Source organism: Electrona antarctica (genome assembly GCF_951216825.1).
Source record: "Electrona antarctica genome assembly, chromosome: 24".
NCBI classification, from domain to species: domain Eukaryota; kingdom Metazoa; phylum Chordata; class Actinopteri; order Myctophiformes; family Myctophidae; genus Electrona; species Electrona antarctica.
The window spans coordinates 27,653,596-27,668,956 of record NC_136803.1 but is presented as its reverse complement, the minus strand read 5'-3'; the positions used below and the strand labels follow the sequence as shown (position 1 = coordinate 27,668,956).

Genomic DNA, 15,361 nt, shown 5'->3' with positions numbered 1-15,361 from the left:
TATTCTATTGTATCTGTTATCAGGCCTCAGTTTGTACTCTGCAAGCCGTAGTACATCACCATGCTGTACTATTCTATTCATTTCGAATGTATTGCTTTTTGCCACTACACTAGCAATAACCATGCGTCACCACTCACCAGGCTTTCTGTGTTTCAAAATTGCTGTGTGAACCGGTCTGGAGCGGATGATATGCCGTTACGTCATGCAGGAACCATCATCTGGAACTTCCTTTCCCTTAAAACGGAAGGATAACAATGAAAGCTCTCGTAGCCTGCGGCTTTTATTGAGAAAAATCAGTTTGAGAGAAAAGGAAGTTCCAGATTGATGGTTCCTGCCTGATGACTACAAAACAATGACTACAACATGACATATGGATATCATCTGCTCCCGATTGGTCTGGATCATAAACCCGAAAAGGATTGCTGCCCAGGCTATAGGCTACCGCGGGACTTCTTTAGACCTGCCAAGCCTGCAAATGGACCCATAACTACAAAATGTTCAACTCTCGTTTTAGGAAACATTGACATGTCAATGTGTTCGGGTGTCAATCAAACCAACTGCGTGAGTGCTGTCAAGTGGAAACCTCATACTCATATTATTAGTAGCCAATTTGAATGCAATCTGGTCAAACTGACTGATACTGATACAGTCAGATATATTGCTGTCAGGTGAAAACCTTGTATGACCAAAACCATTCCTTTACAAAATATATAATAATCAAAAATACATAAAATAGTTAAAATAGCCTATCTACAAGCTCACACTGCATCCTATTCATATCTTCACACTTGGGAGCTTGTAGATCTGCTATTTTTTTTTTTTACTGTGGATCACCACTGCCGCAAATATAAAAGCTGTAATAATATGACGAATGTCATCATTTCTTGTTTTAAACTGGTCAGCTGCTCTTGTGGATTTGGTTTAATTTGACCTGCTGTCCAGCTTGATGTGTCTTTGTTATCTGTTCCTAGGAGTCACCCGACGAAGACAAAGACAACCCCACAGTGCCCACTGCTGACAAGGAGGACTCCATTCTTGAAGAGAATGGAAAGAGAGAATGGAAAGTGTGGTTATCTTGTGGAACTTTGTCATGAGGGAACAGTCTTTGCCATCTACTGTAAACTCTGTGACAGCAGAATTAAATCTGCAGGTGTGCTATCTATAGACCCTAAGCATATAAAGGCCCACCTGAAGGGAAAAAGGCACAAGAAGCTGTCCATCCTGTACAAAACATATATGAAGGGGTGAAACTCACATTTTGGATAAATTCTACAAATATTGGTTGAAATGGATACTATACAGGAAAATGGATATTCTATGAAGCATTTTTGTAGGTAGGGAGGTGAGGTGAGACTGTAGTTGAAAAGGGTGAAAAAAGTGAAACTTAACTTGATCGTCAGTCTGCATAATTCACTCACATGATATGCTAGTATCATGCTCAGTATTATAGTTATTTTTTTGTATCCTTTATTTACCCAGGTTAGTAGCTGAGCACAAGTGCTCATTTTCAGCAACGCCCTGCACATAGAAACACACACACACAACAACCTGGGAGCTGACCAGTACAACCACAGTCTTGTTGGCCACTAAGCAGCTCCAGGGGGAGCAGTTGGGGGTTCAGTTCCTTGCTCAAGGGAACTTCAGCGGTGTTGGGTGAGTGATGACAGGGGAATCGAACCGGCACCCTTTCGACAAGGGCGCTCCTCTAACCCTTAAGCCACCACTGCCCCTTCTAATGGTTTCATAAGTATTATGAAACCATATTCTGGGAGGAATCTACAAGCTCACAACGGGTCGCAATACATTGACTATGTTTGGCGAAGAGGTTTGATGTAGACTTATTTCAATATCAACTACATTTAATGTAGATATATATGTATTAAAATGGATACACAAGTATATAGATATATAGGCCCAGATGGCTGGCGTAGCTGTCTGGGCAACTAGGCTGCTAATCCAGCCTTACAGTGTGTCGGGGGTTCGAGTCCCGATCCCTTTGCCGTGTGACAACGATGTCAACGTTTCTGTCTAAACTACCTTCATCAGGTATCTCTGGGATACCTGATGAAGGTCGTTTAGACCGAAATGTTGTCATCTGAATAAAACTACTGCTCTATAAGTGAAGTGTGCGGGACCCTTTTCTTCTCATGTATGCTGTTTTAACCTGTATTGTTATTTGCTGCTCCTGCATATGTAAAGTATTCTTTGTAACTTTGTTTGGGAAAGTGCTGTATAAATAAATTAATTTCCTGTCAGTCAACTGTATATTTATCAATAAAGGCAATATTAAAAAGTATAATACTAATGATACTACTGCTAATAATACCTTGTACTATATTCAAAGTATAATAAGGAATACTACATCATGGATTATAGTAACATGACACATTCCAACATGAAAATAAATATAACTGCTAATATTATTTACAAACAACAACAATGTTATTCCTACTCATGGAGTTATGTCACTAAACATAAGGTGTCTAATGGGGAGCTACGAGATCACAACACATTGCATGTTATGAGCAAATATTTGAGTTAAAACATTTTCACTATTTTTGAGTGGTGTAAACCACTCCAACAACTGGCTTTGTTAGTCTGTCTGTCTGTCTGCACAAAAAATGAGCACGGTTGCTATGGTCACCCAGTTCACACGGGTGTGATTTCATTACGTCAGACATTACATCAGACCACAGCTGATCAGTCTATATAATATATAAGACCTTACACCACTCAACAACAATCTTTGCTCCTATGCCCAGCTTTGTGTGTGCGTGTGCACCCCATAGCTATGATTTGATTGGCCGAGGGCTTAAAAAGTGAAGATAAAAAATGAGGACAGAAAAGTGAGGACGCCAAAAGTAATTGCCCGGAATGTGATGATGTATGATGATAAGAGCGCCCCTCACTTCACACGAGTGTGATTTTTGGTTTAAATACCAGTTTGAGACTACTAGGATGGAAGGATTATGAAGCTGCTATTGAGACATAATGTATACTGTAGGTTGTAGTTATAGGAGACTATTTGTACAAAACTATTTGTACAGGTACGTTATGAACCTTACTGTCTAACAGTGTGAACAGATTGGTAGTATATCTGAAATTAGATAATCTATCTATAGTTTCTTTACGTTGCTTGCAAGAAACCTACATTGTGTGGATGCAGTAATATATGCAATTAATATAATAAAGATAATTATGAACACTTATATGACTACCATTCAAATATGTTCACTGAGATGGATAAAAGTAAGACCATAATATTGAATTTAATTGAGGGTGCATTGGTGGAGGCAATTAGTCACATATAGCTGAGAATGAAATATCTTTCATACAAAGAATGCAAAGACAGACGTGAATAAAACTCAACAATTTTATTTTATAATTCGAACATCAACAAAGTTAAGACTTTGATTTAAGATCAAAGATATACAATAACAATATAAAAGTTAAGACTTTGATTTAAGATATATAACAATAATAAGTAGAATCACATTCAAATTTATAAAAGGCACACACAAAATTCATTAATAAGGTACACACAAAATTAATTAATAAGGTACACACAAAATGCATTAATAAGGTACACACAAAATTCATTAATATAAAGGTACACACAAAATTCATTAATATAAAGGTACACACAAAATTCATTAATAAGGAAGAGGTGTTAACACCATCAAGTAAGTCACCATAGTTCAGCCTTATTGTTATGATTCTCTAATCTTACTGTTCATAGTGGCAATGGCAATTCATAGATTGTCGACCTCTCGTGGTAGTGGTAATTGAAGGCCAATTAACTCAATATTCAGACCCACAAACTGTCAAGTGACTGGTGGGTGTTAGAATCCTCTCCTCAGAACTGGTTCCACACAGACATTGTCAAGGACGACGCAGCTTCTGGATCTCCACAAAGCCCTTGTTGAAAAGAGGGCACACTCCTCATTGCTGGCTGGAGATCCGGAGATGGTCTTGGCTTGTTGTGAGAATGCAGGATGTTTGCCTGCTTTTTGAAGCCTCTTCAAGTCTGCACCGTCACAGATCCCACTTGCCCACTCCAGGTTGCCCTTTGCTTTGGCTGGAGACAGATTGTAATTGTGTATGCCGTTTGCTTTGGCCGGAGCATGATTGTAGGCCTTGGCTGGAGACAGATTGTAATTGTGTATGTCGTTTTACAGCTGCTGCTCTTCTCTGTTTCTTCAATGTGGTGTAGAGCTGCTGCATCTGACACACACGGTCTGTTCTGTCTCTCCAGCTTGTCCTTTTCCATGATGTCTCTCAGCTGCTCATCTTTACTCTCCAGTGTGGTGCACATCTGCAAGCTCTCTGCTTTTAGCTGCTTTATCTCCCGTCTCATTCTGAAGATCACGATGTCCATGGTCTTCATCTCTCTCTCCATGTTTTTAATTTTGTCTGCTTGGATTTCAAACAGTTTGTCTTCCATCTTCTCCCACAGCTCAGTTGAGGAACTTGAGGTGAACCATTTATCTTCAGCCGCCTGTGGGTCATCCTGACTCTGAACTCGAGGTGATGGAGGTGAGGTGGTGATATGTGAATCAGCTGTAGTCTTTGATTTGCCAAAGAAATGCTTCACCGCCTTAATGAAACGGGCTGCTTTTCCTGTCCTCTCCTTGCTGGAACCAGGAGCAGTGACAGTGCTGTGATCCATTCTGTAGGATTCCATGTCAGTTAGTACTAGTAGTTGTTTCCACGATAATACACTTGGTAAAACTTGCAGGTAACGGCTGCGTTACTACTTGACTTGTGTGACTATTCTGCTTGCTAGCACTAGTAGACTGAAGAGCTATGTCAGTTAGTACTAGTAGTTGTTTCCACGATAATACACTTGGTAAAACTTGTGTGAGAAGGTAACGGCTGCGTTACTACTTGACTTGTGTGACTATTCTGCTTGCTAGCACTAGTAGACTGACGAGCTGACTGCGGGCAACGGGGGCTTTCCAACTTCGAAAAGTCATACGAAAAGTTCGCTGACGTGTTTATTTTTTGATTGGCTGTGCGTTTCGAACGCACAGCCAATCAAAGCGTGGACACGCGCCCACCACGCTCCCGAACGCAACGGTGAACGTCACAAGCAGGTTCAAGTCACATGCGCGACACGCCCACCACGCGTGACGCCGCTCCATCCAAACAGCTGTTCGTCGTTCAAGTTTAAACAACACACGCAACCAATCAGCGTTTCATATCAGGTACAGTCTATTTCAATATAATGTCGTTACTGTGTTCTGGTGGACATTTATTTAACACGTCCTCTAGGATATATTGTGTATTAAGTCTTATAACTCTATGATTTAAATCACTAAATGCATGATGTGAACATGTTAGCTAGCTAGCTAGTAACGTTAGCATGCAGGCACCGCGTTTGTTTACGACTAGTAAGCACTTACGAACTCGCATATCTACAAAATCTGAGCTTCGTTTTAAATCTAGCTATTTCCCCCCCCTGTATATTTACAAAGGAGCATGTTCATAAAGTTAGGGGGGAGGGGGGCTGTGGGGGCGCTCATGTGAGCAGGGTCCCTTGGGTGCGTGTCTGTCAAAATGCAAACGGTTGTTGAGTCTTGAGTGAGTGTGATGTGGTGGACTGGTGTCTAATATGCCCCTATAGCTGGTGAGATATGACCATTTATTTAGCAATACAATAATGTTGTCTACTCTGTACAGCAGTATTAGGCTAGTTCAGAATCATGTGTATTGTCATCACAGGTTTTTACAGTGGGTGAAATTCGTTTTTGTGTGACCGTTACGTTTTCAATCTTTCCACTGTCCACTGTCCAAGGCAACACCAAAGGGCAAGTCAGCCTCTTTAGGCATGCATATTCAAAGAATCAATATAAGGATTGATACATTTGAAACTTTGCAAAATGACAGTATCAGAGTTTAATTCGATTTCAGTGCAGAACTCTTTACCTTTACATATAGGCCTATATGGGGCTATGGGGCGGCAGTGGGTCAGGGGTAGAGTGGCCAGTAGAGCAGCTAGATGGGAACCATGAGGTTACCAGTTCGCTCCCGGGCTCAGGGCTCCCCCAGAGTCAGTGTCGAAGTGTCCTTGAGCAAGACGCTGAACCCCTGATTGCTCCCAATGTGCAGGTTGGTGCCCTGCATGGTTTCCTCCGCCATTGGTGTATGAATTGGTGAATGTAATGCACAATCTATGTAAAGCGCCTTGGATAAAGGCGCTATATAAATGCACCATTTGACCATTTACATACCTATAGTCTGTAGGTATGTAAAGAGCTACAGAGCAGAGTAAAATAAGTCCTATTCCCTAGAATCCCTACCAGGCATTGCAGCAGCATGATAGACATCTCCAGGCAAGAAGTAAACACAGAATGCAGTTGATTGACATAAGTGCTTGACCTTGAAGATGGAGCTTGCAGAAAAAATAAATGTCACCCACTTCATTACTTGTTTGCACCTGTGATGTGATGATTTCTTGTTCTGACCTTGCCTTCTGTCTTCTCTAGAAAATGCATTCTGCACTCACTGTGGTGGCTAATTCAGAAAGAGCCTTGTGTCTGGAAAGGCTCAGACCTCTTCTCACTTTGTTGGATGCCTCATGAAGGTAAAGCTGCATTTTACTCAAAGTATTTTAATTTGTTTATGAACACTGCCTGTAGGCTATATACACTGTACATACAAATGTAGACACAAACCACCTGCTCTATTATTTGGCCCCAAGGATGCTCCCCAGTTCAAAGTCCTCTATGCCGAGTTGGTCCTGGTTCTATCTACCAGACATCTTCCTCTGACACCAGACCAGAGTATACTGTAAGTTGAAGTCACAGGGGAGAATGGGAGATGCCACAAAACCTCACTGAATACATGGCTGAGAAGGTGTACCCTCAGCTGCTTTGTAAAAGAGTTGTTTTACATAGCTTAGCTATTATATGACAGTAGAGAAACTGTTGATAAATTCCTACTTCCAATTCAAAGATCAATGTGCCCTGCATGCTCTGAATCATATTTCTACCCTGTTGCTGACTGGCTGACCTGTTTGTGGTTTCTCCCTCTTTGTCTTTCTCTCTGTTTATCTTTGTAACACTGTCATACGACGAAGTATAAATCAGGTATAAACGAGACGTCAACAACTTGAAGCACTCACTGACAGGAGGAGGCATGATGAGTGTGGCCCTCAATGGCTTGTGCATCTGGAGGAGTCTGCTCAAGAACATTCCAGATCTCTACGACAATAGTGCCATGCTGCAGGTATTCACATTGTCCGAATGAGTGTTGCATGTCAGAGCTGGGTATATCAAAAGGAGACATGGATCGTCCTCCCCATCCCCCAAGCAAATCGAACCCTGAATGTAAATATTGCTTGCTGGAACATCCATGGAGGGAGGACGACCGAGAGAGAGAGAGAGAGGGGGGGGGGGGGGGGGGGGACAACTAGAGATCCAGTGGAAAAAAAGAGTGGGCAGTTGAGGAAAGGGGCAGGCTGTATTTGACTGTACAACAATCTATCTCTAGAAGTGTATAATGAACTCTGGGATAAGGGATGACATTGTTACAACCAGGCTGAGACTGGGACACTGTGGTCTAGCCAGCTGCTTGAACATCATAGGCAAGAATCCAGATGGACTCTTGTCAGTGTGGACAGATAGAGACAGTGAGACAGGACTTGTTCTCATGTGATAAGTACAGAAATTAGATGCAGCAGATATGTGAGGAATTGACAGATCAAGGTCTCAAAGTATTAAGGCAGAATTTACGCCAGGGAAAGAGCAGTGTTGAGATTTCTCCATTTTACCGTTTCATTCTAAAGTGTAGCTGTATGTCGGGTATTTGAAAGTGTACGGTAAAACAAACCCTGGCCTGTCGAGGGCAGCAGTACACTAACGCGTACAGCCTGCCGGAAAGTAGAAGAAGAAGCAGCCTGTTGGGCAGAGGAGTTCCACAACAATATTATGTGATGAAAAGGTAAAGTTTTTATCTGTGCTGTATAAAATAGAGGTACTTGTGAATCACAATGAATGTGTCGGATAAATAAAGTAGACAAAATGGTATTTAGCAGGGAAGAGAAGTTGCCTTGCATTCATGTGTAACTGTTTACATTGATAAAAGGATAGTTTATTTCGCCTCCTTTCACAGCATCCACATTGACATTTGTAAACCGAAATTCAAATTTATTCCAGTTTATTAGTGATTGATTAATGATTATTTCTATTCCTATTTCAGCGCTTCTTCTGTATGACTTTAAGCTGATTCAGTTCATTATTACTAGTGCAGTGTTATGATCATGTCTGGTCGGAGTGTCCTGGTCGAGAATGTAAACATAATAGGCTAGACGAAGGCAGATAAGGCTGGGGGAGGAAGGAGACTGTTCAGCCAAAATATAGCTTTGTAGAAATCCATGAGATTGATTTAACTGTGTGTCTTGTCTTCTCCAAAACTTGTGTCGGACTCCTGAACCATTTTGAGCCGATAGGACATACTCCATCTTTGTCTCCACCAGGCCGAAGGCATTTTTTTTATCATTGACGTCATTAAAGGTAAAATAACGTATAGGACTAAATGGGTTAATCTAATATTTCTGTCTTCCATCTCACAGAAAGACAATCAGTCTTGTTCACCTCTTCCGCTTGGACCAGAGCAGCAGAACATTTGGCACCACCACCACGCATTGCCTCTTTGGACCTGCAGCTGGTGCTCTGCAGTTGGTCCAGTGCAGATTGAAGCTCAGGCCCAGCTCGACCTCCAGCAACTTACTGCTCCAGCAGCAGAAACTGTTGGCACCCAGTGTGACAGCGGCAGTGTGATCGTTGTCTCCTCGTGACCCAGAAACATCTCAGTACACAGTGCGTGCTGAGAAGTGTAGGAGTGGGGTTAAACATTGCAACACAATGCATCACCACCACAGCCAGCAACAGGGGCCACCACAGCTTCCCTCCAATATGTCTACTCATCACCAACAGCAGCCAAATCAACAGCAGCAGCAAGATCGTTTCAAATACCCTCCTCCTAACCATCTGCCTGACGAGCTGGTATCAGCCATGGCTACCGTGGACCTTATGAACCGGCCAAACATGAACCAAGATGTGCCCAGGTTCCACAGTGTTCTACAGACTGCAGGAAAAGTCATTGACTACAGTCATCTTGACTACGGTCATCTTGACTACGGTCATCTTGACTACGCACATCTCTCCGCCACTGCTGATGACAGCAGTGTTGGAGAGAGCATGCCTGAAGGGCGGCATGCTCGTCTGCAACCCTTTGAACCAAACGAGTATGTAGACCTGGATTACTGCAGGTCAAGCGGTGAGGTTCAAAAGAACAAACAACTGTCGCCTGTCGGTAAAGGGTAAGTTAGATGTGTTGTCCCCTCTCATTCGCCCCATCTCTTAACAAAACACATCAGAGATAAAAACGACTTTGTGTTTGTGTCTTCACAGGGCATCTTTTCAGGAACGGTCTGCCATAGGTGGTGAGGATTCAGGTAAGATGATGCCGAAACCAATGGAGAGAATAAAACATGAAATACTTGATTCAATATACTGTAGGTCAACCTGAGAGCCTCTTTACCCAGAAGCGTAATGGAAATGAACATAGTCAGATCTCGACACCATTTCACTCGCATTTGCAACTAAAAGTAGATGTGTGCAAATTGTAAAATGTATTCAAGAACACAATCGCATTGAAAAATTCCTCCGGAACGCAAGCTTCAAATGGAATATTTTGTTCCCCCGTGAATACAGGTGTCCGTGTTGTCGATCGACGGGGGTAGCGATTTAAAAAAAAAAACGCATGTCTTGAAAAGGTAAACGGAAAAGGTAGAAAAGATAAACAAGACATTTAGCAGGACAGCTGTGTGTTTTCTCTTACAGGAAACGGGCCTGAACTTGAGAAGGAAACATCAGAAGAGGAATTTAGTTTAAGATCCACGGTTTTGATCACTGGGCTTCCTGAGGGTGGTCGAACTGAGAGAGATGTCATCAAACTGTGCAAGCCGTTTGGAGCTCCCACTGACATCATCCTGGCTACGCAGTTAGGAAAGGTGGGTGTGAAGGTGTCACACACATTGGGAAGGGTTTTAACCCATTTAGACCCGAGGACCATTCTACAAATGCCTTCTAAATCCTAACAGTTTTCTGAAAAACCCATGTTTCTATGTGGACCCCCAAGATTATATGTAATTTGCCACTGACCCCCATCTGAAAATATGTTGTTCCAGGGACCTCCCCCCAGAAGCAAAGATTTGAGTTAAATACGCTCAAAGATTTGCGCCACATTTTTGTAGCGCGGCACTCGGTGCCGCACTATGAGCTTGTAGATCTGCTATTTTTCAATAGCTAAAGTATAACATAATGCTTAAAACACCAAAAGGGGTTCCCGCCCATGTGGTTATGGTTTGAATGTTAACTGAAAACATTTTTTTCCAATGGTCACTCGTCAGCATTCACCAATTAGTGCTGGACAGACCATTCTGATAAAGCCTTGTGTTCTCCCAAGGCTTTACTGCACAAGATGTTATTATATTCCATAATCAACTGTTGTATTTAGATAAGCTCAACAGATTTGTTAAGCACGGTGGTATCAAATCGTATGAATCGTGACTGTTCAGGACAAGCGTGGGGAGGATTACTGGTCATACTGAAAATTGTCTTCACATTTGCCAAGATAATAATTCAATCTTTAGACAGTCAGGTTTCATTTCAACCATTGAGACAGTTTTGTGTTGGGTGTATGTGCAAATAATATCTGCAATATTATATCATTTCACCAAATGGTGCCCTAATCCTTTTACAGTAACGGCTGCAGCATAATAGGGCTGTCACGACCATGCAATGTCACTTGACCATCAATTTCTATACAGATAATTGTGAATACCGATTTAATTGTATTTTATTTTTATTTTATTTTATTTCCCATTGAACATATGACATTTCTGTTGGCTTTGGAAACAAAATTGCACAGTGTAAATACTTTAGGTCGTATTTACTATGAAAACGTGTATTTCCCGTCAGTCCGTCTGTCCGTCACCCCATGCCTCCATATATGGTCACGCATCGTGACATCACGTCTAGTCACCCATGCCCGGTTCGTTCACCTAGATCTGCATATATGGAGCCGGCCAGCAACTCTACATCTGACCTCAAACCCTTAGATCTCCATATATGGAGCTGACCTGTTCTGACAGTCCATATGTTGATCCCTCCCCACCCGTCCTTCCTGTTCTGACATTCCATATGTTGATCTGACCTCATCAAACCCTGTACACGCAAGACACGCTCTATATATGGCCAGTACAAAATACAAATTCATCCCATATGTTGATCCGACCCCCCATGCCAAAGTGCCAGCGCTCTCCCAGCAGTCTGCCGTCACCCAGGCGGATGTGTGGGCCCTTTAGGGCGAGGTCGTTTCTCGCACTCAGGGCGTCTTTCTTGGTGTGTGTGTGTGTGTGTGTGTGTGTGTGTAAAATTGAAAATAAATGACTTGTGGTGTTTGTCCGTCAGGTGCTATTGTCGATGCCAGACGCACAGATGGTTGAGATGGTGAAGAACCACAGCGTCGCCCCGATGAAAATCAATGACTCTGAACTGAAGATGAGCAACTTAGAAGAGTCCATCAGTCTCAATACACCAGTACGCTTTCTACCCCCAATATGCAACCTTGTCTCTTTCTGCACTCTAGTTTGTTCGCATGTTGATTTTTTGTCTGTTTTCTTTTTAATATTTATATTTAGTATTTTATTTATTCTATAGCCTATATATGCTTTTAGAGTTTGTCTTTTTGGGCGATAACTTAATTATATTTTAGTCCTGTTTCCTTCCCAATGTTTCCTTCAATGTTGTCCTATAAATGCCAACCCTGACAATAATCTAACTGTCCTACAGGTGGCACTGTATAACCTTCTGAATCCATCTATAGACACAGTGGTAAGTATTTTTGTCTTTCCTCCTGAGCTTTCCTAGCTTAATGGCAGACTTACTGTCAAATCATCTTTACTTGTAGAGCACAGTTAATAACAACTAGTTGACCCAAAAGTCCATAAAATACATAAATCACAACAGATTGTTTTTAATTTATACACCATCATGCATGTAAAAATAGATCTACAAGCTATCAAATCAATGCATTGTGTCGTGACTCTGTGACAGCTTGTACTGTGGATCTGTTCTTTTTGGGAAGACGATAACAATAACTTGGTACATAAGCAAAACGTAACAATAATGGCAAGAACCGCACAATTTAATTAATGTTCTTAAAACAGCCATTGACCACCTGTAGTGTCTTGTAATCACACTATAAGGCAACTATGAGAATTACAAATTCACTACGATCCTTGCCAAACAAGTAATCTATTGTATAGTTCGATTAACCGTGTCATGAGTCCATACCCACAATAGGGATTACATGTGGTTAATTGATGATGGAATGTCTTGCAGAATGTACACTGGAATCGTCTGTTGGTGATCAGACATGTTCCTAACACGCCCAGCGCCCCCTCAGAGGTCCAGACATTGGTCGAGCGAATCGGAAAGGTCCACAACACCCTGGTTCTTCTCAATCGCAGCATGGTGAGAACAACAACATTGTGGTTGCATGTGTTAGAGCACATTCTCCATGCCTCACGAAAAGGATATTTATTTTTTATTTGATTAGCCCATATGCCCCTACCCTATAAGTAGGCTTTGGTACTGAAAGGTTTATAGGTTAGGTATAGCTGGGGTTCCCAACCATCGGTCCGTGGGACGAGAAGGCGGCCGGGAATTCAATTTTTTTGCATCACCAGGATTTTCCAAACAGCAGAGAAAGGTTGTGTCGGTCGCTTGAAGATACCAAGGATTCGTCAGTGATGTTACTGTGGTTTATAAACATGTGCTACTTTGTCACGATCGTGCTAATGAAACACTAAACCGGATTTTTATTTCATGTCAACATTAAAGTAACTATCAGAAGATGAAACCCAGGTAAAATAATGTGTCACTCTGCAAGTTTAACTAAAGTTTTTTTTAAGTAATTTGACATGAATTCACCCTAACATTGTGTAGTGATATAACAACATATAAATAGCAATGACTGCCAGTCAACTTCTGTGTTACGTACGTTTGATTGATAATTTTATTAGACAATAAAATGCAAACAAACGGTACAGGGGTACAGTCAAGCACAAATGGTCCAAAAGGATAGCACCGAAGAAAGACCTTGCGGTCTTGTTTCCATTCGGGTCCCAAACATTCATTCAAAACACAACAATGACATCAGCAATGATATATCAACTTGTATTCTATTGTGATGCTCACCAGAAGTACCTGATCTGATTTATTTTAATTTTATCATGTAAATCTACTGATTAACCACTTAAAACCTATTTTATACTTTTGTTGTTCAGCAGTGTCACGCAATTTATAAAAAAGAAAAAGCCTTTGTAAGCCTCTGTTTCAATTATATGAAACTCTTTAGTGCCAGTAGTAACTGTTGGACCCTTGGTATTCATTGACGAAAACAATCCCTCCCTCATTCCAGATCATCTGTGAGATGTCAGTTCGTGGGGTCATGAGCATCCAGGGAAATCGCCTGTACTTCGAATCAAGGCCAGACAAAAAATGCCATGTGTGGGGCCCTCGCTGGCTGCCTCCCTGGCGGACTGCCTCTCTGGATTCATTCAAGGTACTGTAACCCCAGTTTGGTATGCATTAGGCCACATAGAAAAAGAACAATTTGTGCAAAATCGGGAATGGTTGTATCTATTGTATCTGTTACCAGGCCTCAGTTTGTATTCTGCAGGCCATAGTCACCATGCTGTACTACTACTTAATTTGGAATGTATTGCTTTTTGCCACTACACTAGCAATATGAAACATGATTGTATCCTGTAAAAGTGTTTCAAACTTACTTAAACTGGTCAGCTGCTCTTGTAGATTTGGTTTAATTTGAACTGCTGTCCAGCTTGACGTGTCTTTGTTATCTGTTCCTAGGAGTCACCCGACGATGACAAAGACAACCCCACAGTGCCCACTGCTAACAAGGAGGACTCCATTCTTGAAGAGAATGGAAAGTGTGGCTATCTTGTGGAACTTTGTCATGAGGGAACAGTCTTTGCCATCTACTGTAAACTCTGTGACAGCAGAATTAAATCTGCAGGTGTGCTATCTATAGACCCTAAGCATATAAAGGCCCACCTGAAGAGAAAAAGGCACAAGAAGCTGTCAATCCTGTACAAAACATATACGAAGGGGAGAAACTCACATTTTCTCTGACTCTGCTTGGATAAATTCTACAAATATTGGTTGAAATGGATACTATACAGGAAAATGGATATTCTATGAAGCATTTGTGTTGGTAGGGAGGTGATAGTCTAGTAGCCAGCCCATAGAGCCCCATTGTGAACCCGGACATGTTGAGTACACCAAGGTTTTATGTTAGAAATGTTTAGTATGGATCCCCAGCATGTAGAAACTGCCGGATGCTAACTTGCATATGTTGGGCAATTTTCATAATTGGCATAATATGTGAACATACCATTAACAACCTATAGAAGGCAAAATATTCATCATCATTTCATCGTGCTTTATGTAGCATGTGACATGTCAAACTAGGGGGTTTTCATGATGCTGAATCCATTCCAAGCATTAGTTTTGCAAAAAAAACACTCATTGGGCTAAAAAACGGCCAATGCCGTCATCACAAATTGATGATGTCAGCACATTTGGGCAAGTGGGCATGGCCGTTTTAAGCCCAATGAGTGTTTTTTGTTGAGTGAGTGAGAATGATGTTCACTTTTTGGCTACTAGGCTATGAGGTGAGACTATAGTTGAAAAGGGGTGAAAAAGTGAAACTGAACTTGCTCATCAGTCTGCATAATGCACTCACATGATATCATGCTAGTATCATGGGGAGTAGTATTATAGTCAGTATGTATCATGGTCAGTTTCATGGACAGTATAATGAAACCACTTGAAGTCTTTAACCCCAGCATCGATATTCTGGGAGGAACAGATCTACAAGCTCACAACGAGTCGCAATACATTGTCTATGTTTGGCGAAGAGGTTTGATGTAGACTTATTTCAATTACAAGTACATTTAATGTAGATATATTTTATTATCAAAATGGATACATTTCTTAAAAAATATAGGCCCAGACGGCTGTCGTAGCTGTCTGGGCACCTGGGCTGCTAATCCAGCCTTACAGTGTGTCGGGGGTTCGAGTCCCGATCCCTTTGCTGCGTGTCACCCCCCATCTCTCGCCCCGCTTTTGAATGCCCTGCCTGTGGAGCTGAGGCTAGCAAAATAACAAGTGTCTTCACTTGTAAAAACCTATCTTTGGTTCGGCCTCCTTCAGCTTTGATATCTGCTTTTTAATTGTTTTTGTGTTGATTTTATGTATGCTGT

At 41.6% G+C, this 15,361-nt stretch overlaps 1 protein-coding gene across 1 annotated transcript; it reads left to right on the top strand.

The window, feature by feature from the left end:
• Positions 1–8,867: 8,867 nt before the first annotated feature.
• LOC306917605 (uncharacterized protein) lies at positions 8,868–14,610 on the top strand (the record flags this gene model as incomplete). The annotated part of the gene is made up of 8 exons (XM_079495903.1): positions 8,868–9,325; positions 9,417–9,460; positions 9,849–10,018; positions 11,481–11,609; positions 11,862–11,903; positions 12,414–12,545; positions 13,495–13,638; positions 13,947–14,610. 8 exons carry the CDS (start codon positions 8,868–8,870, stop codon positions 14,226–14,228), a joined length of 1,401 nt encoding a protein of 466 aa, XP_079352029.1. The 3' UTR covers positions 14,229–14,610.
• Between the last annotated feature and the right edge of the window lie 751 nt (positions 14,611–15,361).